The following is a 27,649-nucleotide window of genomic DNA, read 5'->3' on the forward strand; positions in this document are numbered from 1 at the left end:
TCTGTCAGAGAAGGAAAATACTAAATTATACGAGCAATCTATTTAGTGGCTGGTTCTTTTGGTGAGTGGTAAACATTAAAAATGGCGAAGTACGTTACTGCATTTCTCGATAAAGCCAAAATATCCTTCGATATTCTGAAACAAAATGGAGGCATTAGAGGTGAGAAACTAATTTATAAACAATGAGAGATTTATGATAAAATATTTTATTTCAGGATCCTTTTATACTTTTTTCCGAACCGATGATCTAAAGAATGGAACTGTTATCGGCAAGGATAAATATGGAAACACATATTACGAGAACAATCGCTATTTTGTTGGTCGAAACCGATGGGTCATTTATAATGACAACGTGTATTTGGATTACGATGGTTCCCAAGTTCCCGCTGAATGGTATGGCTGGCTGCACTACAAGACCGATCTGCCTCCAACTGTGGTAAACTTTCAATTATCTCATTTAGCAGTATCTATAACTAGATTAGAAAGGTGTTGATACATAAAGTTTTAAATTAAATTTTTAATTTTAGAAGCCACCAGTTCACTACAAATGGATGATTGACCACATTGAAAATAAAAGTGGAACAGAGGAGGCATACATGCCTTGTTCTACAACAAAATCCAAAATTCAAGCTTGGGATCCTAATGCCAAAAAAGAGTAGACTCCTTCTTCTGTACAGTTTGATAGTGTTTCACAACTCAATAAATAAATATAGGTTAAAATAAAGAGATACAACTTGTATTGTTTCAAATAATACTTTGATTCACAGAATATCAGCTTATTACAGAGAATATAATGATGACTGTTTGAACAGCCATCAAGTCTCTTATTGTGATTAATGAATGTTAAGTCATTAACATGGCTCTAAATCTATCTGTATATAGGGACTTGAAGAGAGACTATCAGGGGGGTGTTCCCTTTGTATCACAATGCTTCCTAAAAGAAATGGATGAGTTATACAATATGGTTCTTGATATTTTAAGTTAGTTACATACCTGTATCAACAATTCTTCCATGGCAATGTGACAAGAAAATAGCTTCAAGTCTGGAGTACACAAAGCCTAAAAGGGGTCGTTGATTCGGTTCTTTTGCCCAACAGTCTTCCATTAATGTCCAGCATGCGTCATCAAAACAAGGCAACCTTTCCGGACGAGTGCCTGTAATTTAAATATATCTTTACAAAAGCTTCTAAAATTAGGCATACGGTAGAAAATTAGCTTTAAAATTAGTGTTAAACTCAAACAAAAAAACTAATTTATAGTATTGGGATACCTCTACGGACACACTGCCATAACTGGTCTTTATTTTGACATTGTTCAAACGCGTACGGAAGTTTGGTGTGACCAGCACAAATGTACCAGAATAAGATGCCAAAAGCGTAAACATCAACACTGGAATCGTATTGCCCAGTAAACAACTCAGGGGCCATGTGAATAGGTGTTCCAACAATCGATCCTATTATTTCAACTAAGCTGTAAAAAATGATCCGCATAGAAAAATTGCAACACAGATATACCTGACATCATCGCTTCAGGTTTGCAAAAACCTAGATCAGTAATTTTGGCACGATCCTCTTGGTCCAGTAAAACGTTCTTTAGTTTGATATCGCGGTGAACTAATCCCTGTTAAACCGTATGCAGAAAACCACAATTTCTAAAACCATTTTTGAAATTTTAACGGGAATTTGTGTATCGTACCTGAGAATGAAGAAAGCGAATTCCCTCTACGACATCAATGGAAACACGAAGTCGCTTGGGCCAAGTCAAACTCATTTTCAATGCGGTGTGGAGGTCTCTGTTCATTCTACCAAAGAAGCGTTGAAAATGAGATTCAGACAATAAAGCTCACTCGCTGAAAAATCACGTTTACCTTTCCATTACAAGCAGAACAGCTGGTGATGCTCCGCCTCCGTAAGAATGGTCAATAACAGATCCGACCAAACTGACGATGCGATCGTTAGGCGGCACCATACTTGATTAGTATCAAAATATTTAATATTATTACAAAATTCTCTACAGGTAATTTCGACTTCAAGCAGAATACCGAGAGTAGTGGAATTCCATTGCGAGATCATTCCAGTGCTTGTCGTCAGGTGGAACAACAGATTTGACAGCGCACCTGACTCCTTTTTCAGCGACTGGTCCCCAACTATCACAGGAATACACAACACCGTATTGGCCACGGCCAAGTTCTCGACCGAGTTGCGGCATGCCTAAGATAATTTTATAAGACGTATAGCAATTTTCATTTTAAAACAAAGTTTTTAATCAAGTAGATTTTTCATTTTTGGGGTAAATAAAAAATAAGTTAAAAGGAAGTCAACAAGAAAGTAGGTTACCGTATAGTATCATGTCTTTGAGTGATGTAGATTCTAACGCCAACCTGGCCACACGGGGAACAAGGATTTTTCGCAATCGTAAAAACAATTCTTCATTCTTCTCAAGTCGGCCTGTGTGAACCGATTCTAATTCTCGCAGAGAGTCCAAAAACGCAACATGCGCTTGCCGCAGTCGATCTCGGAACTAAAATAGTCGCAGAAAACGTATCGTCAATTTTGTAAATCTTAATCGTAAAGATAGTTTATAATAAATAAATCTTAACCTGGGAGCAAATGACACGAGCCAGTCGATTATCACTAAGTGAATCTAGAAGATCGACGGCGACTTGAGTTTTCCACTCTGTAGGAGTCATGGGACTTTGATCTGAAGATATACTCCACGATCCGGATCCTGAGCTTGTGGTGGACAAGGTGCCTGCCTTTGGTAGAGTGAGAGAGCGCAAGAACTGGTGGAGACGCTCCCACATGGAGTGTACAAAAGAGGCGGATGATTTCACGTTCAATTGAACCTGGTACGCTGCATTGACAATCTGAAAATCGAACATTTTATATGTTCGGTATAATTACGGTTGATGAATAATCATTCCAGGAGAATTAATTACCTGTTTTAAGGATTCGCTTGCTTTTTGTGTGTCCGAATAGTGATCTTGTGCTGCCAATTGATCGGTGTCATGAGTTTCGTGCTGATGAGCCTTTTCCAGTGAACTTAGACATCTATAAATGAAATCAATAAGTAACCACTAACTGAAGAGGCATTTTACAATCGCATGCGTACCGTTGAAGTGTGCCGAGGTAAGTCTCTCTTAAACTCAAAATCGAGCATGTGAGTTTCTCAGCGATGGTCTTATTCAAAAGGGCTAAAACAAGATTTTGGATTTCTTCGGTAGAGTGCCGAAGCTGATACTGGTCGACGCTTGAGTTATCTTCTTCTGTGTAGAAGCCATAAATTAGTTTTTACTGTTTGCGCAAGTTAAAAAACGAACTGAGAAAGACTTACGGAATATGTCGTAATCGACTGCTGCACGTATGAGTTCTTCCCTCATTTCGACCATAGTCTGAGAGATGAGCACGCGTATTTCCTCTTGTTTTTTGTTAGCAAAAGCTAGCAGTCTATTAAAAAGCTCATACTCTTTCTGCTTGACATATTCCAGCCGTAGCGGAGTTACTTGGACTTGACGAGCCCAATCAAACGCCGATAAGATGAAATTACTGAGCATTTGGTTATGACACTTGAAACATAATAACAATAATGTTCATGTTCCTTTTTCAAATCAAACAGCTTTAGATAAATACCTCGTTAAGTATTTTGGCCGACTGTAGAAGCTGATTTTGCAACACGCTCCTTACAAACGGGAGGCAGGAGATGACCCCACAGCTTAGTTCATCGACAGTACTTTGAATTCCGCCATCAATAAAGCCTACTAAAACATAGTCGACACAATTATTTTACAGATTAAAATCCTCGTCTAATGTGAATACGAATAGATAAATTGAAATACCACACTCTCTTGTTGAAAATCCCGTTTCGCTGATAGGCTCATAGGCAAATATAATGTGATCGGGAGAGGGATTTTCTTTTGTATAAGCTCCAGTTCCTGAAAAATTCTCTGGAGATCCCACTTCTCTGTCGGGATGAATACTTGTATGTCTTCTATGTCGGCCTCCACTACCGATACTGGGTCTCGCCAACACAATGGAACTCACGGGATTTTGTTGCTTCTTCAGATAAAGTCACGTGTTATTGTGTAAATAATACGTTTTGGTTAAAGGTGACTTACCGGAACAGTAGCCGCGTTCAAAACAAAGTGTATTACAGTGGAAGAAGGGAGAAGTTGCTTGAATAATTTTAGTTGTGATTTTTCTTCTGGACTTAGTTGCATCCCATGCACAGCATATAAAAATACAGGTGTAGTACACTGCTTTACTAATGATAGAAAGTCACTAGGGCTGAAGGAACACCAGTTTCCATTAAATCTATTTTCTAATATTGCCAGAAATTCCATTTGAAATGTCAGAAATGATAGCTGATCAACCAATTTGAAGTTTATTCTTATCTTACCAGCAGAGTGAAAAGATGGTGCAACCCACACTTGTGTACCATCACGGAAAAGAAAATGTTTTATGTTAACATCCATCATGCTGTGATCACAGTATATATCCTGCGATGCAACCAAGTCATATAATAAAGGAACTTATGTTGGATGCACTTTCATTCAATATACCTTGGCTTGTGGAGAATTACAATCAATAACCAAGTTGTCATGTGATATTATAGATTGTGAGAAGGGTAACAGTGTTGGGGCTAATGTGGTACTGAGTCCTGTTAGTGTAAAAATATAAATACAAAATATGCTATATAATACTAAAATAGTGGAATCTTTACTATTACCCACAAGACAAAAAGTAGTATGTCTAATCTTGACACCTTTCCAATGAGACTGTTGTGTACATTCTTGATTTGTGTGATCTACACTATTTTCTATCTAAAAGTTGATTGCATCATCACTCAAATGTTACATAAACAATTCATACAATATTGTAACTTACCACAGGAAATAAAGGTTTGCCACCAATTAATTCATTTGTTAAAACTGCTCTGGCAATATTTGAATAACCAAGTACCACCAGAGCAACTGATTTGTCAACTAGTTCATTTATAACATGTAACTTATCGGGATTTACTTGAAGACTAGGAAGCTCATCTAAGATAATAATTACATGAAAATAATTTAGATATAAAAAGAACCCACGTGTGTGGATAAAAACCTTGTGTCAAATAGTCGGCTGTGTTGATCTCGTTGATTATAATTTTGGTATCACGCAGTATATTACAAAGTAGTTTACAATTTTTAGAGTACCGATTTAACTCTGCTGGCAAACTTGTAGCTCGAGCCAAGTTCTTTGCGACACCCTCTTTCCGAGTTGAGGATATTGGATTCATTTTGATATACAAGTGGACGTATAAACTGATCTGTACAAGAAGATGAAGAGCGCCAGTTTCACTTTCACGGTCACCAAATCTTTCGTCAGTACAGACGAGAAAATTCAATTGTCGTAAACAAAAACTTGCGTGCCACCTAGCGTCACTGATGGATTTAACACCCCGGGCCCGCCTACGTTTCGAAACGGATTAAATTCGTAGATTTCGCAAAATCGCAAGAGCTCTAGGCTTACAATATCTACTGAATAATTTGCACACACATTTCTAGAAATATTGGATACGCTGGGTGATTTTGAAAATAAGAGTTAACACTGTTGATACTTGAAAACAAGTCAGCAAGAACAAAAAAAGGTTTGTTGACGTCGAAGTTGACAAGATTAGATGGCGAAGCACACAGAAGCCTTATACTGCTAATTATCTTTCCGCACATGACCAAACGTTTCAAGCTCTAACTTGCCAAGGATGGGCTATGACACGCACTATGAACTATTGGGGCACGAGGACCGGATGAAACCCCATCAAGTGCTATCAAAAGTCGATATGTTTCAGACGTCATCCAAAAGGGTCTAGTGCATGCGTATCTTCGACCAAGGCTATAAATAAAAAGCAAAGTTTATTTATTTTTTTCAAGACGTTTATTTCCCAAATGAATAGAAGACAGTCGTACAATCGGGATTGAAAGAAGAAAAATCTCCGCAAGCTGCTTCTTCTACAAAGCTAGTTTCACAAGTGGCAGTGATACTTTTAAGAGTTGTGAATTGGTCAAACAAAATCATGTGGATAAAATTTAAGAAAAAAAAGGGACAGACACCAGAGAGGATACAAACTCCGGGGGGAAAAAAAGAGAAAGAAAGTCAAAAATTAGAGCCTTGCTATTAACTCTCTCTCTAAAAAGAAATGAACTGAATTTTTTTTTGTAGGAAATGATGGATTCACCAAAACCACCGGAATAGCGTTGTTTTAAAGCGAACAATTGACAGTCGCTATATTTTTTTTTTTTTTTAGCTGGTGGGGGCTGTGAAGAAAATTGGGTGGCGTTTAAAACACTACTAACAAAAACAGTACACTAACTGGTTTTACTCAAAAACAGTGAAACTTAAAAACATATTATCCATTGATAAGCCAAGCTCACAAAGATATCGATTTCTAAATTTTTGTCTTTTTTTGTCGTAAAAGAGGAGAAGAAAAGGAAAAAATAAGAGAGAGAATGCAAATTAAATTTTAGTTAGGAACCAAATGGTTTGATCTTTTGTGTTTTAAGTAGTGAAAAGGGAGGAGGGTGTTGAGCCCGATGCGCGAGTTGGGTGGGTTTATATTTAGTGTTGGGCCTTAGTATTTTTCTCGGTCATAAACCGGCCGGAATTCAAAGTTGTACGAGAAAGATTCCAGCATCCGGTGCAGCCCTTCTTTCGATACGGATCTTATCCGTCGACTTTGTCACCTCCTTTTCTTAGTGGGTGTGCAGTTTTTCTGTTTGTTAGCAGATTACCTCTACGAGTTCGTAAATAAGCTCTGACCCGACAGCCACAAAAAAATAAACAATTCTGGGAGAAACACAATGAGGAACAATTTTGAATCCACAAATTTAAATCAATTCCTGGGGTAAGAATTAAAACAAACAAGAAAAGGATCGAGAAGAAACGCATAGGAACATTGGAGTTTGCATTAATTGTTAATCATTTTGGAAAATTAGGATTGAGAGAAATGCATGAGGAAAATGGTTTAGGAACTTTTTGTTAATTGAAGTAAGAAATCAAATCACGAACATGTTTTTTTACGTAAATCGACGACACAGACGACAACATACGTGTTAGAGGAAGAAAATGGTGGGGCGAAACTTTTGTTTGGTCTAAACCATTTGGGACATGAACATTTTTGAAGCGCCATATTTGAAAAGGTTAAAATTCCAGGACACAAACAAAATTAATCTAATCTACGAAAAAGAAATGAACCCCGACAAATGCAACCAAGTTGCAGTTTACTTTTCCTGAGAGGATAATTGGCTCAAAAATATCCGCATCACTTTCAACGCTAAAAAACTGGGCTACTGACACCCTCTACATTTATAGTCGTAAACAACTACCAACAAACATAAGTCGAAAAATAGGAGAGAGACAAACACACACTGGTTGTACGCGGTTGAAAAATATTGAAATTTTCAGGCGATATACCACGAGAGAGGTAGTTTTGTTTATCGTGAGGAACTGCCGTTGCATCGAAAGGAGGATTTCGATTAACATAAAACACATACACAAATATTTCGAGAAAAAAAGGATACACGCTATATAAGGGAAACAAAATAACAAATGCCTGGTTTTTAGTAAAAAGAGAAATAAATCGGATGAGGTAGATCCATGGAAATGGTTAAATTTTTTAAAAGAATTTTTATCTTTTTTTTTTTTTTAGTTTTTGTGTCGATTTTTTTAAAAGATTGTTTAATTCAAAGGAACGAAAACAAGCACCAAACCTTCATAAGGAACTACAAATAGTATGCGCTTTTTTACTTAAACGAGCGTCATGATTGCTTCTGGAACCACTTGGTAGCCAAGCAAGTTCGCTTTCAAAATTTTGAATTTTTCTTTCAACTCTTTCTTTTCCCACATTTTTTTTTTAGAAAACAAAATTAAAAGAAAAAACAAGTTCTAATCAGTTAAACTGTGGTACGTAGGGTTTTGTAGATGTTTTTTCTCGCCATTTAAAAAAAAAATATTTTACGTTGGGAGGCTGAATTGAGGCAAATTGAACGAAAAGTCATATACGTATTTATCCCTGTCTTCATCACAATTAGATTTTACGTATGAAACAAAACGAATAAAAGAAGCTTCCTTTCAATTGGAGACGTTTTTACGTACATAATAGTTTTTGCACTGCTTCATTTTAATTGTAAATTGGTCATCGTACTGAATTCGGTTCGATTTTCGGAGTAGTACTGGTCTACTGGAGCATACATATACGAATCTAATTATATATCCTTTCGTGGTGATCCATTTCGCTGATTTTTGCAAGTAAGTCTACAAAACATATAAGAAAAACTCGCGTTTTTGTTTTTTACCTTTTTTTAAAAAATTTCTCTTTCCGCTTACGAGTCCATGCACTAAAGTATCAAAAACACAAAAACATTTCGCACACCCTGAGCTGCCTCGATCAAAAAATCAACGATGGCCATCTACAGTGCGAAAGTTTTGGAAAACTGGGACAAGTCCTGCGTGGTGCTTCCCTGAGTCAGGCGACACAATTGAGACGACAATTTAATGAAAAATTTTACGGTTTTCCCTTTCAATTTCATCATAGCAAACATGTATGAGGGGGGGGGGGGTTGTACGGTTTCCGACCGAAGAATACAAAACTGAACTTAGAAAGAAAGAAAAAACCTATCTGAATGTAGTAAAAATTAGTTCTCTTGCGTTTGAAAATGCTTTTGTACTTTCAAGAGGAATTCGCGTTTTGGGTTTCTCTACAAAAATTTCTCTCTCTCTCTCGCCTATATAATATATTTTTATCTCCACACGACGCGAGGGCTCGCTCCCTATTTTTCGTTTCCTAGGGAAGTTGGGAGGGGGGAAGAGACTCGGTCGTTTTTTTCCTATTAAATTTTTTTTTCTTTCTGTTCGGCGAGATTATTTCTACTATGCAGGAACATTGGTGGTGGTGGTGGCAAGCCAGAGTTTCTGGGCCTCTCTTTTTTAACAAATAAAAAAAGGGGGTCAATCGCTGGGGGGTAAAAAAAGAAGAATGAAAAGAGGAAATCTATAAGAACATATCTTATATCATATAGGAGGAGGGGTGGAGAAAAAAAGGAGGGTGGGAATTTAAAAAAAAAAAAAAAAAAAAGAGCTTGGAGTTTTTGAGCCTCAAAAAATCTGCACTCGGTTGTTACCAAAATCTACAATGATGATGTAGCCTTCAGGTGAAATGCAGACGCCACTGGGTCGATCCATCTGTCCGGGTCCTGCTCCTTGAGTCCCGAATTTAGTCAAAAAGTTCCCGTTGGGTTGGAAAATTTGAACGCGATGGTTACGCGAATCGGCCACTATTTAACAAAACAAAGGAATGATTGAAAATTTCCCAAGTTTTCAGCGTTTAAAAATGCCTGTACCAATGATGTGACCCTCGGAGTCGACAGCCACACCTTGCGGGCGCAAGAACTGGCCGTTGCCCGAGCCTTCCGACCCCAAGAATCGAGCCGACTGGAAATCGGGATTTATGACCAACAAACGATGATTGTTGAAATCTGTGACGACGATATGGCCCTCGTGATTGAAACACACACCGCGCGGCGAGTCGAAGTGTTTCCAGAGTGTTCCCTCGAAGCCGTACTTGTTGATGAACGTGCCGTCGGCTGCAAAGAGCTGGATGCGGTGGTTTCGAGTGTCAGACACCAAAATGTGGCCCTCCGCGTTGACGGCCAGATCCCACGGGTAATTGAACTGGCCGTTCTTGGTTCCTTTCTCACCAAACTTGAAGAGAAACGTCCCGTCAAACGTGAACACTTGGATGCGATGGTTGTCCTTATCGGCCACTAAAATCAACAACATCCAATTAACCTAATGAAACGAGTCAAAGTTAAGACATTTCGTAGCGTAAATACAAACCGATGATACGGCCAAGATGATCGGAGGCGACGCCAGCTGGACGATCGAATTGACCCGGGCGGGTGCCAGGCGATCCGAATCGATGATGGAAGACACCAGCCGAATTGAAAATCTGGACGCGGTTGTTGCTGCGATCCGCGATGATGATGTATCCGTCCTTGTCGCAGGCCACGCCCCACGGACGACACAAGTCGCCTTCCAATTCGCCCTCTTTCCCGAAGGCCAACAAAGGCTGGCCGACGGTCGAGTAATCCCGTCCGCTGCGGACTTTGACAGTGAAAGGCGATCCGTGGATGTGACGGCCGCGGATCAACACGGTGATGATGTGCCGACCCTCCACTTGAGGTCGATAAGTCATGACGTAAGTGCCGTTCTGTCGGTCCTCGACATCCGCACGGTAAGAGACTCCATTGGGTCCTTCGACAATGGCCACAATGGGATCTCCTCCTACCAGACGGGCATCCCCTTGATGGTCTTTGACGTGGACTGTCATGCAAGCCACGTGATTACACAGGGCTCGTTTGATGCCATCCCCGAATGCGACGGAAGTTGGACCGAATCCGGAACTGGAAATGAGACCCAGAGAGCAAATGGCCTGGAGTAGTGCGCCATCGGGCGGATTGAACTGGATAATGTCATCTTCTTGAGGTTGTAAACTGCTACGAATTTGTCGCAGATGCTGGAACTCGATCAAAGCCTTGTCTTTAGTGTGAAGGATCTCCACGTCAGAGCCGGATTCGAGGGCCGTTTTCAACAATTCAGCTGTGGATCCGAGACGGAGCAAAGCCATCCGCAATTCATCCAATTGCAAGTGAAGCGATTTGCCTTTCACTTGCCGGATTTTCTCGACCCGCTGCAACAATTCCCGCTCTCGTTCCTCCAGCGCGGCCATGTGACGGCGAGTGGCCGTCCGTATTTCGGTGGCGATGGCTTGAGCTCTCAATTCGATCCGCTCGGCCATTTTGCTGGTCATCTCCATACTTTCTTCCACGGCCCGCATTCCGGCCTTCGCATCCGCCAGCAATTTGAGGCTTATCGTTTTGGAATTCTCCACGGCATCCTTGAGGTAGATGAACGAGTGTCCGCGATGATCGCGCAGAGTGCACTCGGAGCAAATGGCCACCGAGCACATGTCGCAGAATAGACGGAGAACTTCGGCCGGATGGATGTCGCAGTAGGAGAATGAGGGACTGGAGAAGAGCGACAAACCGACGGGCAATCCAACGGTTTTGGACAAATCCTCGGTGAATCGGACAATGTAATGATCTTTGGTGAGACGGACGCGCTGATGAGCTCGTACGCAACTGTCGCAGAGGACTTCGTTGCAGTCACGGCAGCGCGAGGATGCCACGGCTCCTTCGTCGCAATTTGAACAAATGTAGGCCCTACTGGGCACCATTTTGGCGGCGGCTCCTACTGCGGTTTCGTAACCGCTTCCGCTGCCGCTGCCGCGTTGATCCAGGACGGAAGGCGAATCATATTCTGGAACGTCGCTGACCACTTTGAGGATATCACCGATGAAGGAATTGGTGGGCAGAGTGTCGATAGTGCCTCCCTCGCCCAGGTAGACTTCTTCCCGGCAGGACGGACAGGGGAAGCGGAGCCGGCCGGCCACGTGAGCATCCAGGCATCGACGGCAATAGGTATGGAAGCAAGGTAAAACTCGAGGATCGTCGTAACGGTTCAAGCAGATGGGGCAATGTTGGGTCTCGGTCGGAGCGTCTGGATCCGGGAAGACGGAAGCCATTCTCCGTTGATCAATGCGATTAGCATTTCGCCCGTGGAAATCTGGCCTACAACATACACAATAATCCTCTTTATATTTCTTTTTCTACCTACTACTTATAGGTTGGCTGAATCCATTGTCAAATGTGTAACGACAGTTCCACCCATTTGTCTCTAGACCCCCAGCCTTATAGAGGTATGACGACACAGAGAGAGAGAGAGACCGTGCCCTTGTGTCTATCAATTGTCATCATCGTAAAAGAAGAAGGAAAGAAGAAGAAAGAGACTCTGCAGTATGGAGAGAGAGAGGTCTACGTGTTTGTGCCAAAGAAGGGAAAAGAAGAAGAGGGTTTCTGGTTTTTAGGGGGGGTTCATGTTGTTTGTTTCCACGGTTCCGTGACCCTCTCTCTCTTTCTTCTCCCTTATAAATATCCAAGGGCGTTCTCCCTCAAAAAAGTTGTTTACCAAAAACCTCTGACAGAGAGAAACTCTAGTGTGTGTGTGTGTGTTGGGTAGAATGTGTGAGTCGTTGGTTTCTTACCCGAGCAAGAGCGCAGCATCGGGTGGAGATGGCGAGGAAGAAGACACCATCACTCCACCCAGGAGGTCGCCTGGAGAAGCCGCTGGTGCAGCAGAAAGAAGAAGGGGGCTAAAATAGGCCTAAACACGGAGAAATAGAATACATTATAAATGGTAGACAAAAAGAAAAAAAAAGTTTTTGGTTTCGCTCGGCCTTTTTCTTCAGACGGAATAAATACATACAGAAAATGTCGGTCTATAGGAAGTGTGGGAAAGAGGGTACAAGGGGGCTGTTGATGTGGGGATGAACAAAAAAGGGGGTTCCGTACTACAAGGCCCGTGAGAAGAAGGAAGAACAATACTGGTGGCAAACATACATACAGCGAATTTATAGATAGATATATTTAGAAAGACATACTCTTGATTGTTGTTGCCATTTCAAATGAAAGTTGTTTACCTTGGTACGTTGCATGGCATTCGCCGAAAATACCGGAAGCGGTCCTCTTCTTCGTTGTTGCAAAATGAGTCTAACGGAAGCTGCTGGAAGATAACTCGACACTGGCTACTCTTGTTCGGGCGTTTGATTACCGACCGGAAGCCGCTGCTGCCACTCAAAAAGAACTTTTCTTTCGTTTGAAACAATCTTCGGACACAAAACACTTCAACACTGTCATTTGCCCATGGTATTCCCCGAATGCTGAAAATTTCAGTTGATCACATTCGGTCAAGTTATTTTTGTAACAGCGTAACAACCACAAAACCACACTGCGACGAAATTGCAATTTAAGAAGGAAAAAAAAAAGAAAGAAGAAAGAGGGGGGAAAAAAGGACAGAAAAACGGAGCCAAACGTGTTTTTAGGCTTCCATTTCTTTGGAGAAGAAGTGGCGAACTAGTTGGGCCCAGCAAACAGCAAAAGAACTTACCCACCCAACTTTTTCTTTTTTTTTTACCCGTAGGCCCCCTCGGGCTAAATCATCTCCAATGGGCTCTCGTCCCCCCCCCCCATCGCGATGGGGGAAATAAGAGAATAGGCCCACCCCTCTTTCCAGTTAGGCCCCCTTCAATGTTTCGCGATAGCCCGGCCGTTCATCGGCCTACCCGCCCGTTCTTGGCTTCATACTGGTTAGAAGGCCGGTACATTCACTTTCCCTTCAGGCCAAATTGTCAGGACGTCTAGGAGCGACACCAAGCGGAATAAATTTTTCAAATTGGTATAACAAGGCCTACCAGAGCTACAAGTATCTAGATGGCGCCAAATACAAACCCACTTTCACTGCGACGGAACCGCCCCCAGTGGAATTGACCTTCACGAGCAGCGGTCGGGAGACGTAACCAGCCTTCAACCATTCAAATTACTTTCGGGGGTAAAACCGGCACGTGGAGTCATCTCCCCGACTATCCGAACAAACAACATTCTTCTCCCTAGCTCCACCAGCTCCTCCCATGCGTGCAGAGGCCTAGGGTGACATAGATGAAGTGCAATGGGGAAAATAAAAGAAAGGGAGAGGGGGGAGAAAGTCTCGCGAGAAAAAAGATGTGGCTCCGTACTGTGTGTGTGTGCGCTCCTAACCGATAACTCGGCAACGGACTAACAAATGAGTTACAGAGAGAGCGGGGTGAAGCACCGAGGGGGTGAGAGCAGCAGCTACACGTGCCGAAAAAGTTTCTCGTGCGTGAGCACTCGTCCACATAGGCCTGACCTCATCGGGTTCTCACCCTCCTCCTCATCCCTTGTTGTTGCACGAGATCTGGAAATTGGAAAAAACAAGAATAAAAACTGTTTGGCCAGCTTCACCTAATATTGTGACATGTTGTCTGGTTGTAACGACCAGATGTATTATTATTATTAACATTTGCCATGTAAAGAGTGTCCCACATGGGACGGACAAGATTTTTTAAAAAATCTGTTATTCAGAATGTTTATAAAGAAGTCTTTTTCAAGTGGCGTAGCAAAGACAGAAGACATCAAGGGAAGAGTATATCATCACTGATTTCACTGTGAATTAGTGACCAGACTTATTAACCTTCACGAACAAGCAGACTTATGTCTTTCCCAACTGACAGCGTGTCAGACCTAAATTTGTGACTCATCGATACTGCGGGCAATGCTGCTTGATGATGTTACGAGCAATTTCTGTCCGCCCTGCAGAGAGTAAACAGTTTGAACCTTTCTTGTTCATGGAGAATCTACTAAATAATCGAATAGACAATGTTACCTAATTGTAGTTCGACGTACAAGGCCAGCGTAACCACTTGGATTGGGACGTCGATACCGTGACTCTTGCTGGCATTCCACAACTGCAAAAATGAAGAATGATTCATTAAAATAGTTCCAGGATGACGATACTGTAAATCATTTTCGTGCAGTACCTGGCGGACTAATTCTCCTGCCTTGTCGTACTCGCCTCTCATGGCGTACACGGTGCTCAGATTGTACTGGAGCACCACCTTGGCGGTTTGTGTAGACAGCGGAAACCAATCTTCTCTCCCCACAAAAAAGCACAGGAAATTAAATAAAATTGTCGGTTGGAAATTAAATATCAAGCTCACCTGAGGTATGAGGCAAGTGTTGGGTTATTTCACTCTCAGAGGGAGAGAAATTTGAAAGTTTTGTCACATTTTCTGGATGAAGATGTGGAACTGCTTCATTGATTCGATTCAAAAGTACTAGCGATTCAGCCGCATACAAGTGACCCAGCAACCTGCGAATGTATATGATTTAGATAACATTTATTGGGATAAAATTATGCAAGATATCAAACATACTTGTGATTGCCTGATAAATGTGGCTGTGTTAATAATTCTTCTGCTTTGTAGAGAGAAGTTAGGTAATCACCCAAACAGAGAGCTGCATACGAACTGTCGGCGATGATGGTATTCTTCAAATTCCGGTAGAATTCCGGCTTGCGTAATTTTGACAAGGTTGACACTTCACTGAGTGTCACATTTAAATCCGGTTTCCCTTTCGAATCGGATTCATCTTTATTACCAACATCTGAAATAATCGGAATAGAAAAAATTCAATCGAGAAACTTGACAGTAAATTGATTAAGCAAATACCTTCAGTGCTATTTGGTATTGTTAATTTGTTGAGCAATAGTTCTGCATTTCGCAGAGCTAAGGTGCCAAATTCTAATGTTGGCACCGGAATGGCAGCGTTCTCCGAACTGACAACAACACGTTTGTTAACACAACTTAAGATAGAAAAACTATTTAAAAGTAGAATTGTGTACCTTTTACAGTTGTCATTGGATATTCTGGAAGACAGGATCACTTTTCTGTGAGAACCGAATCCAGCTGTTGCCTTAACAATTTCCCGCTGTCTCTCGGTCAACCGAAAATCTTTTCTATTTTCCTACAGAAAACAAAAGGGTTATCAGATACGACGTGAATAAGAAAATAACGAGATAAAAGATAATTACAGGTTTGTGCACTTGAATACAGCATTCCGCTAATCGCAACCAGATCAACGGATCCCTGTGGTGGAGTTGCACAGTTTCAATGAGGCAATCGAAGGCATCGGCCGGTTTACGAGCGTATAATAAACTGACACCCATATTGTAAAGAAGCTCGTATTTATAGTTACTGCCGATAGTCACCAAAGGCCGATTAGAGATTGGATCCCCTAATATGAAAGAAACAATAAACATTTAATAAATCATTTCGACAAAGTCAACCCAAGAATGAATATTATTACCTGACACAGGTTTGGGAAACTCGGCAAGTAGTTCGCTACTTTTGTTGAGAGATTTCTGAAAGTGAAGACATGCCAGGTGGTATTTGCCCATGGCGTGATATACGCAACCAGTGTTGTTGTGATACATAACAACATCAGATTCACCTCGCTCCTTAAAAAGGCCGTCATCTTCGGGTAGTTTGAACTGCTTCAACGATTCGGCATAGTTGGCTTTAACGAAAAGAGTTTTACTTTTTAGAAACAGAGTGGCGGCGTTCTCGGGATCAATTTCGGATAAGAGAGCCAACTCTCTTTCAGCTTCTTCCCTTTTGGAAATTGAAAGATTTGCTCGAATTTTCAAACGCTGCAGACGTATCCTTACCCCAGGTGGGATAAGTAACTCATCACCGAAACTACTCTTGAGGTCTTCCTTCCCTTCACAGTCCTTTTCCTTGTCACGTTCCCTCTCTAGAGGTAGAGTAGACTTGAGTTTTGCCCCATGACTCAACAAACTTGTTTCCATGAAGTGAACCATCTTCAAAGTTTTGATGGGGAAATTCAAACGCAGATAGACTTCAGCTAGCAAAAAACAAACTTGGCGGGCTAGGCTCTCATCCAATTGCTCAACGAGGGAGAATATTTTAGTTAATATTTGCAATGTTTTTGGATATTGTCTTAGAAAATATAGTGTGACAGCTTCATTGTAAAACACATAACATTGATCAACATCCACCAGGGTTTTCGGGTCCTCAAGATTGCACTGCAATTGTTTGGCAATTGAGGTGAGAGCTTTACGGAGCTGGGAAATGTTTGTCAAGCCAGCTTTAAAACAGTTCACTATGGCTTTGTTGTGAATAACTTTTGGATCCTGTGGACGAGAGGATTCCAACTTTGAAAGAAGCTGGATGGCGGCTGCATAGTTTTTCTTTTCGAATTCGGCTTGGGCACCTAACGCCAAGGCTTTTTCTTGCTCAGATGCTTGTGATGAATTTTCGGAACCCGCATCATAATTTTCAGTATCTGCCATTGTTTAATCAAACCGAAAGCAAAGGCAATTTTCCGTCAAATTAAGATTATTACTTCTTGAGATTTTGAGAATAGAAATAAATTATATGAAGTTATGAACTTGTGGCAAATCACAAAACTCCGTTTAGTTAAAATTTAGTCTGCAATAAAAGTGCATGAAGTTCGTAGTTTTGAATTGAACCGCTAGATGAGCAGTTGCTTTCTAAGTTACGAACCAAATTCAAACACCGATGGATGCATTGCTGGATCCTGGATGTATACGCTATTACGAGGTGTTACCGACCGACGGAAAACGTTGACTTACGTAATGAAAGCCTTGGCCAGTGTATTATTTTTGCCTTCGAACCTTACGCTGAGGACAGCAAAACTTGAGTCCCAAAGTTAATCGGCTAAAGTTGTAGTTCTAACGAGTGGTTTTATGAACTGGAAGAATTTAATTCGAATTCTACATTGCTAATATTTATCCAGTCTATTAGCACTTGTCGCTATCCAGAATCAGAATATGACTTCCAATCGTTAATCAGTAGGACATGTCTGGCCCATTTCAGAAGGATACGGATGCATTTTAAATGCTTTTCGTTTCCTGACTTTGGATTCTGTATCTCATTCCTAGACTTGACTAATTTATCCAACTAAGAAAAAAAATCAGGATTAGTAGACAGAAATCGATGAAGGTTAAGTAGACGACGTTTTAAAATAAACTTGAAAATATACAAAAAAATTTGGTCTATTTATCGGTTGACGGTTGGTTGGAACTACGGCATGGTACCAGATTATGACTACACTCAGTTGACTGATTGGTTACAATATATTTGTGAGAAGTTGAAATTATCCACAAGTGCTTGCTGACGACCACAAAAGAGTTCGTAACAAATCTCCGCGGGAACGAAGAACAACACAATGAATGAGCACTTGTGAAAAATATCATCTTAACTTTGCAATTCTAGACGATCAACGCGTAGAGCGATACAGAGAAATTTCGCTCAAACGGTAACCCGAATACTTGTCAATATAACGAAAAAGATGTTTAAAATGGATTAAACTTAATTTCTTTAAATTCCATCCACTGATACTTTTTCAACACAAAAAACATCAAAATGGTTCATGTGTGAACACTGAACATGATCAATGTCTTCCAAGGTGAAAAATGTCAAGTGATGTTTACGGAACATTCATGAATATCACGAAAGTTCGTTTTAAAAAATCTGTTCCATATGAAAAAAATCTTTTAAATTATACTGACAGTAGACTATTCGAAAGAAAATGAACTAATTTTCGTGCGGCCAACGACAGCGTCCCCCCATTTATTGGATTTCCCGTTTTTAAAAATGTTGCGTGCATTTTCTACCCGGTCATGGCCGCCGACGAAATAGCATAAATGTCGAGTCATCGCACGAAAATAAGTTCATTTTCCGCCGACAGTCTATTCTAAACGCGCGTACAGGTTTTAATTGTTTATTGTAACATAAGTTTTACTTTTGAAAATAATTGTAACACGACCTATTTATTTCTCCTCCTTCTTTTCGCTACTACTTCCTGTGCTGTCGCCACTGCCACTGCTACTGCTACTTCCACCACTGCTTTCGCGATCTGCAGCCATTTTCTTGTAAGCCATCTCGAAGAGTTTCAAGGACGCCTGCTGGAGATCGTTGGTTGTCTTCTTGATCTCTTCAGGGGTTTTAGAGTCTTTGTTCACCAACATTTCTCGGACAGTTGCGATCTGATCCTTCAGCTTTGTGCATTCTTCGGCCGGAAGCTGTTCTTTGAATTCTTCCATCTTAGACTCTGTATCGTGAACGATTCCTTCGGCGTGATTCACAGCCTCGACACGGTCACGTTTGACTTGATCTTCTTTGGCGAACTGTTCGGCATTTCGAACCATGTTCTCAATTTCATCTTTTGACAAACCGCCGCTGGATTGAATAACAATCTGCTGCTCTTTGCCAGTACCCTTGTCACGGGCGGAAACGTGGACGATACCGTTGGCATCAATGTCGAATGTGACCTCAATTTGGGGGACACCGCGAGGAGCGGGTGGGATTCCAATAAGGGAAAACTGTCCGAGGATTTTGTTGTCAGCTGCCATCTCGCGCTCTCCTTGGTGTACCTTGATTTCCACTTGGGTCTGGCCATCGGCTGCTGTGCTGAATACTTGAGATTTTTTCGTGGGAATGGTTGTGTTACGTTGGATTAGTTTGGTGAAGACTCCGCCTAATGTCTCAATGCCCAAACTCAACGGAGTGACGTCGAGTAGAAGAATATCGGTAACACCACCAGAGAGGACGCCACCTTGAATAGCTGCACCAACTGCTACTGCTTCATCAGGATTCACAGCTTTACTTGGAACGCGTCCGAAAATTTCTTTTGAAGAAAAAAAGATACATTTAATACGTATAATTATATTAAAATAAAGTGAACAACTGAGCTTACCTTTGACGGTTTCTTGGACTTTAGGCATACGAGTCATGCCTCCGACAAGAAGAACATCTCCAATATCGTTTTTGTTGACTTCAGCATCTTTCAAAGCTTTCTGGCACGGGGCAACGGTTCTTTTAATCAAATCTCCAACTAAGCTCTCTAGCTTAGAGCGAGACATCTTCAAGTTCATGTGTTTGGGTCCAGACGCGTCCATCGTCAAATAAGGCAAGTTGATGTCGGTTTGCATAGACGACGATAGCTCAATCTTGGCTTTCTCGGCAGCCTCTTTGACTCGTTGCATTGCCATCGGATCTTTGGTGATGTCAAGACCCTGGTCACGTTTGAACTCGTTAATAAGGAAGTTCAGTAGTGCATTGTCGAAGTCCTCTCCGCCCAAAAAGGTGTCACCATTTGTCGACTTGACTTCAAAGACACCTTTCTGGATTTCCAAGATGGAAATATCAAAAGTTCCGCCACCCAAATCGTACACAGCAATGATTTTGTCTTCTGACTTGTCCATTCCGTAAGCAAGTGCAGCTGCAGTTGGCTCGTTGATAACGCGTAAAACGTTGAGGCCAGAAATTTGACCAGCATCTTTTGTGGCCTAAATTTTAAATGTTTGGTTTTAAAACATTTATTACAATTCCGATTACACAGTAGAAAATTTACCTGTCGCTGAGAATCGTTGAAATAAGCAGGAACAGTAACAACAGCATTCTTAATTGGGGTACCCAAATAGGCCTCGGCGGTTTCCTTCATCTTGGTGAGAACAAAAGCTCCGATCTGAGATGGCGAATACAACTTCCCTTGAGCCTCTACCCAGGCGTCTCCGTTTGAGGCACGCACAATTTTGTACGCCACAGTTTTCCTAGTTAATAATTACATAATCAAAGGGATACCAAAAACCTTGCACCAACAAGCAAGAAAAAAATAAAATATATAACAATCGTAGTAATACAACAACACTCACATATCCTTTTTTACTTCAGGGTCTTCAAATTTACGGCCAATCAGACGTTTGGTGGCATAAAGTGTGTTTTGAGCATTGGTCACTGCTTGGCGTTTTGCAGGCATACCAGCAAGGCGTTCCCCATCTAATTTATTTTTTAAACAATTGCAGAGAATGAAGTTATTTATAAGAACAAAACAAATGAATTATGTAAGTAAGTGGATGATGTAACAAACAGATGATGTAACAAACCTTTTGTGAAGGCAATGACTGACGGTGTTGTTCTAGATCCCTCTGCATTTTCAATCACTTTAGGTGTCTGGCCTTCCATGATGGCAACACATGAATTGGTTGTTCCCAAATCAATACCAATAACTGGTCCTTTAACTCCATCAGATTTGAATCTTCTTTGCAACTCCCAGAAGGAACGGGAGTTCTGCTGCAAGGAAATATTTCGAATTAATTTGGTAAGTTAAAAACCAACTAGATTAAGACTCCACTTACTTTCGCACAAAACTGTGAGGGACGGGTTAATAACCTGGCTGCTTGCAACATTTTTTTGTTAAAACGTTCGTCGAGTGAGCAGAAGTAGGTGCCGGCAAAACACGTGGTAACTGATAACTGAAGAACTTACGAGTCTGCGAGTGTAAGGAAAGACTATTCCAGAAAGAGTTGCCAGTAGTTCTAAATCCGTACAGGATGGAACTCTAGTCCTCTCTAGCCCTCTGGAGGCAAATGCAGTAATTATAATTTACTTGTTTTCTTTCGCTCGTTCATTTTCGTTTCCCCGGCCCACAACTTTCCGTGTTCCGTCCATGTTTTATTGTTCGTGTAACGAGTAGGCTACAAACTTTCCATAGCAAAAAACACTTTCTAAAAAAATTGTTAACTAGCTATTAGCTTCAATTTTATATTCACTTTCTTCCGGTTATTGTGAAAGAAATGTATATATTTCAAAGCACAAAAGTGTATTTTCATTATTCTGTGTTTACAAACAAACTATATCTTGGCTTGACAAAATGAACGTCATTAATGAGAATGTTGATACGGTGAGTTACGTTTTTTTGATTTAGCGATGGTGAAAATTGAAAATATGAGGGTAAAGAGAGACGGCAATTTTTAATTTGATCGAAATGTCCCGGGTCGTATTCGCACACACCGAGTCATCCATATTATAAGATGAGAACTTAACAGGCGGGTCTGAAACAAAATTGATGCGAATGATTCAATATTCAGTTTGATAAATGACCGCGCCTACTATTAGCCGGATGGCAGCAATGCTTGGAATACTGGTAAATAAAAAAAATATAGACATAATAAAATTTCCGCGAAGAGCATGAAATAAGCGTGAATTTTAATTACTTAGGAGAATAGGTAATAACAGTTTAATACTTACGAGATTTATTGCACAAGGCTGCATTATTGTAATCATCATACAACCCAGCAATTCCAGCAGAAAACCTATCTGCTCCTTCACGTTGATGGAAATCACCAAGTGTTTGGAGTAACTGGTCTGCTATATCCATATCTTGGCGTACCAGATCAAAATTCACGTATGACGGAATTTTCTTAATAATTTTGTGGAATTCTAAAATCGACGAGATTTTGGGTTATTTAAAATGTTAGGAACCAATATAATAAAGATACAATAACTGACCAGTTAACAACATTATTGCGCGTTCAATGTGAGGTACGACCACACCTAAGAAGTCTTCTTCATCTTCTTCTTTGGACAAGTACACTTCTAGTGAGCACTTGGCAACAAACTGGAGTAATCCTGGATGTTTTATAAAATCCTCCAAAGGCACAAGTTCTTGGAAAACCATAAGCAGTTCCAGAAAGTTTTTTGCCAATTCTGCTTGAACCATTCTTTCATCCTCGTCGTCAGTCATGGACATTTCCAAAAAATGATACAAAACGAAAAAAATCAGGTCACATAAGGCCTGTCGTTGCCGAGGATCGAGCACAGTAGGATTGCCTGAAAGAAGAAATGAATTAATTATATATTAAACAACTAATAACATTTCTTTAAGGTGGCTGTCGTGTTGACACCGTACCTTCTTCATCAACGAACGCGGTGTGTAATATCTTGAAGGCAATATGCCCAGGTGACATTGCTTGATTACTGCCTTCACTATCGTAAATCGGGTTTGTTTTGATTAAATGCACGAGTTGTGCGAGCATCCTACATTTCCTGTCCCCTGTATAGTGCTGAAGATACCAAGAAGTGACGGCTTTAAAATTCTGCTTATTGAACTCTGTCAGAAGTTCATCCTCTCCTGCATGAGAAAGCTCGACCACAACACGAGGTTCCTGAGGTTCCTTTTCTTCCTCACTTTCCTCTAGAAAAACAGGCTCCACCTCCGGCGATTCCGGTTCAAACAAATTAAGATCCAGTGAATGGGCGGGTTTAGGGACTTCCAGTGCAATGATAGGTGTAGTCTTTTTCCTAGAGCAAGAAAAATAAAGGGTTCAATAGAAATAGAAAAAATAATATCAAAAATGAGTTTTTACGTTTCATCAGGGTAAACTTCCTTTGGGGGCGATGCGGGATTTGATGCTGCAAGTGAATCTGATGATGAAGGAACTGGGCCACTTCCGTTTTCATAAGGCACTGGTCTGTTTACTTTTTCCCTTAAATCAAATATGGAATTTGGGACCGAAGGTGGTGCTTGTGGGTGAAGTACGTTTACAATGGAGTGGCCCATTGGAATCGCAGGAGGTTGTGGGCGATGTACGCCAACTGCTGGTACAGTTGGAGGCTGTTGACGATGTACGCCAACTGCTGGTACATTTGGAGGTTGTGGACGATGTACGCCAACTGCTGGTACAATCGGAGGCTGCGGTCGATGTAAGCTTGGTGATGGAAATGTAGGAACCGAAGGTCGTTGTAAACCTACTGGTGGCATGAGCGGAAACTGAGATCCATAGTTGGGTTGCCTCAGTGAAGGCATTTGATGAGCCAGTGGCATGCTAGGATGTGGGGCCCTAAGTACTGGTTGCATAGCACCACGAGGAGGATGATTGGCCATTCCATTTGGCAAATATTGTTGAGCCCCAATAAGTTGCGATTGCCTAAGACATAAAAAAGAGTCATAAAAACAAGTTCTTTAATTTATAGTGGACCTAATAGTTATTTATTTACGTTGGTCGAATCGAATTAGGCATCGCATGCATCTCGACCTCCACAGGGCGGCGAATCCCCGCGTATCTGTCGTACCAGTGCACCAAACCAAAGTTCCTTAACCTATTGAGTATTTCATGACGTTTCTCTGGTCCTAGTAGCGCAATGACAGGTGGCTCAATCCCATTAAATAAAATACACAGTCGTTCAAGTCTTAATTGATCATGTGCTTCGCCAAATAGGAAACACAGCACCTTAAAGAGTAATACAAATCGGTTTAGAAAGTGAATAATGAGATGCAATTTTTAAACTACCTCATATGACGGCCGAAAGGATTGTGGGTAGTTTGATGATGCTAACTCGACTATATTGCAAATAAATTCCCATTTTTTCAAGGGTGGTTCCCAATGATCAACGAGAACTGCCGTGACTTTGTAAAATGAGACTAGTGACATCTTTGAAGGGGCGGGAAAAGAAGGTTAATTGGTTTTCAAAAAATGTACAAAAGAAAAATTAAGGAATTACCTTATAGTAAGAATCGACGGATTGACATCGTTCATAAAGACTCACTAGGTGATTCACAGACGCCGAAGAAACTGGTGTTTGTTTTATAACTCCATCCACGAACTCGGGAATCAACGGCAACTTTTTATCACACAACATTTCCAAGGCAATTGACATATATTCCTGCCGGTTTCCCTGATAAAAAAAAAAAAAAAACTTGTGAAATAAGAAATTATTTCGCTGTAACAGCAGATCTTACCATCACAATAGCTTTGATTACGGTTCCGACTATCCTAACTCCAAGGGGTTCACTCAAAGTTTTATTAAGCGGCGAATCGATGTTGGTCATGCAACATACCAATCTATAGGCTAATGGTACACTGCCTTTCTTGTTGCACAAATAATTAACGAAATCAAGAGCCGAGTTTAAATCGTGGCTGAAATCGCACTTCTTATTGGGAGTGTCGCTTAATTTACACCCTCCTGAGCGAACAAGATCGAAACATAACCCTCGGGTGCTCGCTACATCATCTGAAAAGATTCGAATTCGAATTGTTTACAGAAAAAGTTCAGGATACGACATCTCAAACTCACCTTGAGGATATGGGGGATTTGCCATCACGGTCCTTTGAATGATTGGCGGCTTGACTGTCATAGCTGGATCGTTTGCTTTGTTCAATGGTGCCACAATTTTAGCAGGCGATGGTCGATCAAAAACTATCTTGGCCGGTGCGTTATTGATCGTATTGGAAGGCAGCTTGGGTGGAGGCAGTTCTTCTTCTTCGTAACCGAAACTCTCATTGAGGCCAATGTCGAGTACATCATCTTCTTCTTCAGAGTCATCGTCTTCCATCGGGATTGAGCTTTTTACTACAATCAAAATAATAGCGAATTCAATAAATAATTTAGTAGTGTACACATCAAGAATTCTCATGTTTCAATCTCTTACCTTTCACCAGAGTAGAAGAAACTTGAGATATTGGTTCAGGAGTCTGACGCCGAGGAGAAGGAGGAACTGCCAGTGAGGGAATAGGAAGTTTTTTCGGGGTGACTGCCTGTGCGTTCTCTTTGGGAACAACGGAGCTACTACCTTCCTTCGTGGAATCTCCTGTTGCAGCATTATTTATAATGGATACAGGTTCAACGGCCGAACTCGGTGTGCATAATTCATCCGAGGCGGTGGAAGACAAATGCGTTGTGGTTTCCTCCATTTCTTGTGCAGTTGGATCACCACTCGACTCCTCTGGAATAACGGAGGAGCCATTGGAAATTGATTGATTCTCAACGCTTAAGCGGAGATCGTTTGGCGGAAATAAGGCGCTAATTGTTTCCCCGGAATGCTCATTTGTGTTGATCTTGTCACTTGATTCGTTTTCGGACATTTCGCTCGCGGAATCAGACGACGAACTGCTTGAACTAGCGTCGAACCGTCTTCCTCCTCGCTCGTCTCCGATCCGACGTGTAGGCGGGCGGCTGTTAACACATTTAAAAAAAAAAAGGGCAAATAAAATTGTTGCATTAATATTATTGTTAAACATAAACTTACAACGGCCTAATCCCAACTACGGGCTTTCTTGGTGACGATTTAGGTTCATAAGTCAAATCGTTAATTATAAGAGGGATATACTTCTCACGGACAGATGGAACTTCAATAGCCCTCTCAGCCTGCTGAAACTGACAAAGTGGACTTATGGTACGAACACTTTCAAGATTTTCCTCGCGAAAATTTACAGATTTGGTGATCCGTCCTTTAACACTTTCACGAGGATTGCAAAGAATAGGGGTAGCTGTTTTGTCACAGAATTCAAAAGATTCGGGAGCCACTGGCTGTTTAACTGCATTCTTTGATGTTGACGGCACGTTTGCGAGATCGTTTGGTTTAACAACCGTATTCTTGGGGAGCACAGATTCAGACGTTCCTAAAGATACAGTTTGCTGGGCTGGAGATTGTGTATATCCTTTCGTAAATTGATCAAGGTTCTGTTGCAAGTCTGGCGGCAACCCGACTGTTGGCGGAGCCGACTTCTTTGGAATTTTGTATTTCAAGGTATTCACCGCAGCCACAGGGTTCTTCCCAGATTTTCTTGACTCCTTGCCACTTTTCTCCTTTGATGATTTTGAATGTTCGCCAGCTTTCGTTTTATCGCTATCTTTCTTCTTCCTCTCTTTCTCCTTCCTCTTGTCTTTTTCGGAAGTTTTCTCCTTTTTGTCACTTTTGGAAGACTTGTCACGTTGATTAGTTTCATTACTTTTCTTCTGCTTGTCAACACTTGCCGGGCGCGACTCCTCAACTTCTTCTTCTTCATCAAAGTCGTAATTAAGCTCATCCATGTCCAATGGTTGTGGCTTTTCTAATACTTTTTTCGGATGAGGAACCATGTCTTCGTCGCTCTCTTCACCAAATAAATCCTTTCCACTGGGTTTTTCACTCCTTTTTTCTGGTTTCTTGAAAGAATGTCGCTCTGAATCAGAAACTGATGAGCTTAGACGAGGTCTTTTCTTAGGTCGTGTTTCTTCAGTGGGCGATACCGAGGAATTACGACCAACACCATATTGCCGTAAATCACTGTCAGTCAAGCGATTTACTACTATGAATGCTGACTTGGTGGGTGTAGAGTTTCGTTTGGAACTTGAACTCTCGGATTTCTTTTCGACACCACCATTACAAGAACCAGAGTCGGAGTTTGGTGGGGTTGATAAAGCTGAGGCAGCATCATCTTGATTTCTAAAAACAAAGAAATAAAATTTTATTTAAAAAACTGGTTTAAAAATAAATTTTTCGCGTTACTTTTGCGGAAGTGGCGATGGAGTTTGGAATGAACGGTTTGAAGCCATCATCAATTCCAGCTCACTGATGCGGCGTTGTAAGAACTCGAATTGAGTTTGAGTTGAGGCAGGTTGAGGTTGAGGCTCAGTCTGAGTGCCAACATTCACACACCCTTTGGAATGCTTAACACTCTTGGATTTGGTATTCAACTCAGGTTGCATGACTGATTCACCATGAACTTTTGAAACATTCTGTAAAATTGGGTGGTTCTTCCTTGGAAAGACTGTTGGAACACTGCTGGTAACATAATGGTTGCGGTAGTTATGAGAAGGTCCAGCAATGGGATCTGTGTCAGTCTCCTCGTACTCCACATCAGGGCGAAGTGGAGTGCATTGTGGCAACTCATATTGAATTAATTTTTTTTGAACAACAAGCCTTGTTTCACTAACATTTCTAACATTATAACTTTCAGGGTTTTTTAATGCCTTTGATTTCTTTTTTGGTAATTTCCAATGTTGTCCTTTAGTTGAAATTCTTGCAGTTGTAAAGTTTTCGTTGTTTCTTGATAAGCTGTCATCCCTTGGACGCTTCACAGCCTTGCGCTCATTATTGTCTTTACTACTATTTACTAGGATTGCTAGGTCACGAATTTTCACATAGCAGTTGCCAAGAACTTGTTCTTTCGCCTTTGCGTGGAATTTCTCGGGAATCGCACTCAAGTCAATATGAACCATTGGTAGTGAGGATTCAAAGCGTTCGACCACTTCATCTGGCATTTCCCCAAATCCAGGAAATTCATTTGTCAAAAGAGTTTCATTATTTGAACTTAAGCTGGCACGGGAATCGGGACGCCGATAGCTGTTAGAGGCTGATGACTCCATTTTTAAAACACTAATAAATGTTTATGCGTGGCTATTCATGACGCCTCATAAACACACAACTAGAAGAGCATAACTAAAACTCGCAAAAGGCGCTCGGAGACCATAAGAAAATCGCCATTTTGTCGGCTGCTATACCCCTTTGTCCCCAACGTTTTCGCCCCCTACTGGCACCGTTTTTTTGGGTTTTTTT

General features: G+C 41.2%; 6 protein-coding genes across 11 annotated transcripts; 1 reads left to right on the top strand and 5 right to left on the bottom strand.

The window, feature by feature from the left end:
- Position 1: 1 nt before the first annotated feature.
- LOC124341401 (probable NADH dehydrogenase [ubiquinone] 1 alpha subcomplex subunit 12) lies at positions 2-719 on the top strand. Its single transcript, XM_046794498.1, has 3 exons — positions 2-160; positions 216-436; positions 528-719. The coding sequence occupies exons 1-3, from the start codon at positions 82-84 to the stop codon at positions 657-659; spliced, it is 432 nt and encodes a 143-aa protein (XP_046650454.1). The 5' UTR covers positions 2-81; the 3' UTR covers positions 660-719.
- Positions 715-5,356, bottom strand: LOC124340843 (dual serine/threonine and tyrosine protein kinase-like). Of its 3 annotated transcripts, none has more exons than XM_046793575.1 (20): positions 5,103-5,356; positions 4,884-5,038; positions 4,726-4,819; positions 4,559-4,656; positions 4,396-4,495; positions 4,115-4,317; positions 3,836-4,055; positions 3,630-3,754; positions 3,334-3,565; positions 3,112-3,265; positions 2,939-3,050; positions 2,600-2,866; positions 2,337-2,520; positions 2,042-2,210; positions 1,868-1,969; positions 1,696-1,801; positions 1,515-1,620; positions 1,271-1,453; positions 994-1,155; positions 715-934 (listed from the first exon to the last, which is right to left on the bottom strand). In XM_046793575.1, the coding sequence occupies exons 1-20, from the start codon at positions 5,275-5,277 to the stop codon at positions 852-854; spliced, it is 3,030 nt and encodes a 1,009-aa protein (XP_046649531.1). In that variant the 5' UTR covers positions 5,278-5,356; the 3' UTR covers positions 715-851. The 3 variants fall into 3 exon arrangements, with proteins under 3 accessions (XP_046649531.1, XP_046649532.1, XP_046649529.1); XM_046793576.1 differs by having other exon boundaries at positions 3,112-3,262; positions 3,630-3,757; XM_046793573.1 differs by having other exon boundaries at positions 3,630-3,757.
- An 838-nt stretch (positions 5,357-6,194) lies between these two features.
- On the bottom strand, positions 6,195-13,101 carry LOC124340884 (E3 ubiquitin-protein ligase TRIM71-like). Its single transcript, XM_046793642.1, has 5 exons — positions 12,571-13,101; positions 12,136-12,254; positions 9,870-11,662; positions 9,374-9,796; positions 6,195-9,307 (listed from the first exon to the last, which is right to left on the bottom strand). Exons 1-5 carry the CDS (start codon positions 12,583-12,585, stop codon positions 9,129-9,131), a joined length of 2,529 nt encoding a protein of 842 aa, XP_046649598.1. The 5' UTR covers positions 12,586-13,101; the 3' UTR covers positions 6,195-9,128.
- An 848-nt stretch (positions 13,102-13,949) lies between these two features.
- On the bottom strand, positions 13,950-16,973 carry LOC124340933 (CCR4-NOT transcription complex subunit 10-like). The gene is made up of 9 exons (XM_046793767.1): positions 15,812-16,973; positions 15,537-15,739; positions 15,348-15,469; positions 15,175-15,281; positions 14,881-15,109; positions 14,665-14,816; positions 14,485-14,594; positions 14,331-14,412; positions 13,950-14,257 (listed from the first exon to the last, which is right to left on the bottom strand). The coding sequence occupies exons 1-9, from the start codon at positions 16,815-16,817 to the stop codon at positions 14,202-14,204; spliced, it is 2,067 nt and encodes a 688-aa protein (XP_046649723.1). The 5' UTR covers positions 16,818-16,973; the 3' UTR covers positions 13,950-14,201.
- Positions 16,974-17,527: 554 nt separating this feature from the next.
- On the bottom strand, positions 17,528-20,860 carry LOC124340942 (stress-70 protein, mitochondrial-like). 2 transcript variants are annotated; one of them, XM_046793782.1, is made up of 6 exons: positions 20,688-20,860; positions 20,436-20,619; positions 20,205-20,328; positions 19,904-20,102; positions 19,247-19,838; positions 17,528-19,177 (listed from the first exon to the last, which is right to left on the bottom strand). In XM_046793782.1, exons 1-6 carry the CDS (start codon positions 20,736-20,738, stop codon positions 18,321-18,323), a joined length of 2,007 nt encoding a protein of 668 aa, XP_046649738.1. In that variant the 5' UTR covers positions 20,739-20,860; the 3' UTR covers positions 17,528-18,320. The 2 variants fall into 2 exon arrangements, with proteins under 2 accessions (XP_046649738.1, XP_046649737.1); XM_046793781.1 differs by having other exon boundaries at positions 20,436-20,622; positions 20,688-20,859.
- A 270-nt stretch (positions 20,861-21,130) lies between these two features.
- LOC124340780 lies at positions 21,131-27,586 on the bottom strand. Of its 3 annotated transcripts, XM_046793416.1 has the most exons (14): positions 26,600-27,586; positions 25,358-26,536; positions 24,902-25,284; positions 24,761-24,826; positions 24,406-24,681; positions 24,071-24,342; positions 23,833-24,006; positions 23,622-23,762; positions 23,329-23,561; positions 22,698-23,258; positions 22,241-22,632; positions 21,841-22,161; positions 21,580-21,771; positions 21,131-21,472 (listed from the first exon to the last, which is right to left on the bottom strand). In XM_046793416.1, exons 1-14 carry the CDS (start codon positions 27,457-27,459, stop codon positions 21,444-21,446), a joined length of 5,079 nt encoding a protein of 1,692 aa, XP_046649372.1. In that variant the 5' UTR covers positions 27,460-27,586; the 3' UTR covers positions 21,131-21,443. The 3 variants fall into 3 exon arrangements, with proteins under 3 accessions (XP_046649372.1, XP_046649374.1, XP_046649371.1); XM_046793418.1 differs by having other exon boundaries at positions 24,761-25,284; positions 25,439-26,536; XM_046793415.1 differs by having other exon boundaries at positions 24,761-25,284.
- Positions 27,587-27,649: the final 63 nt, after the last annotated feature.

This window comes from Daphnia pulicaria, chromosome 5 (assembly GCF_021234035.1).
Source record: "Daphnia pulicaria isolate SC F1-1A chromosome 5, SC_F0-13Bv2, whole genome shotgun sequence".
In the NCBI taxonomy this organism is placed as follows: Eukaryota; Metazoa; Arthropoda; class Branchiopoda; order Diplostraca; family Daphniidae; genus Daphnia; species Daphnia pulicaria.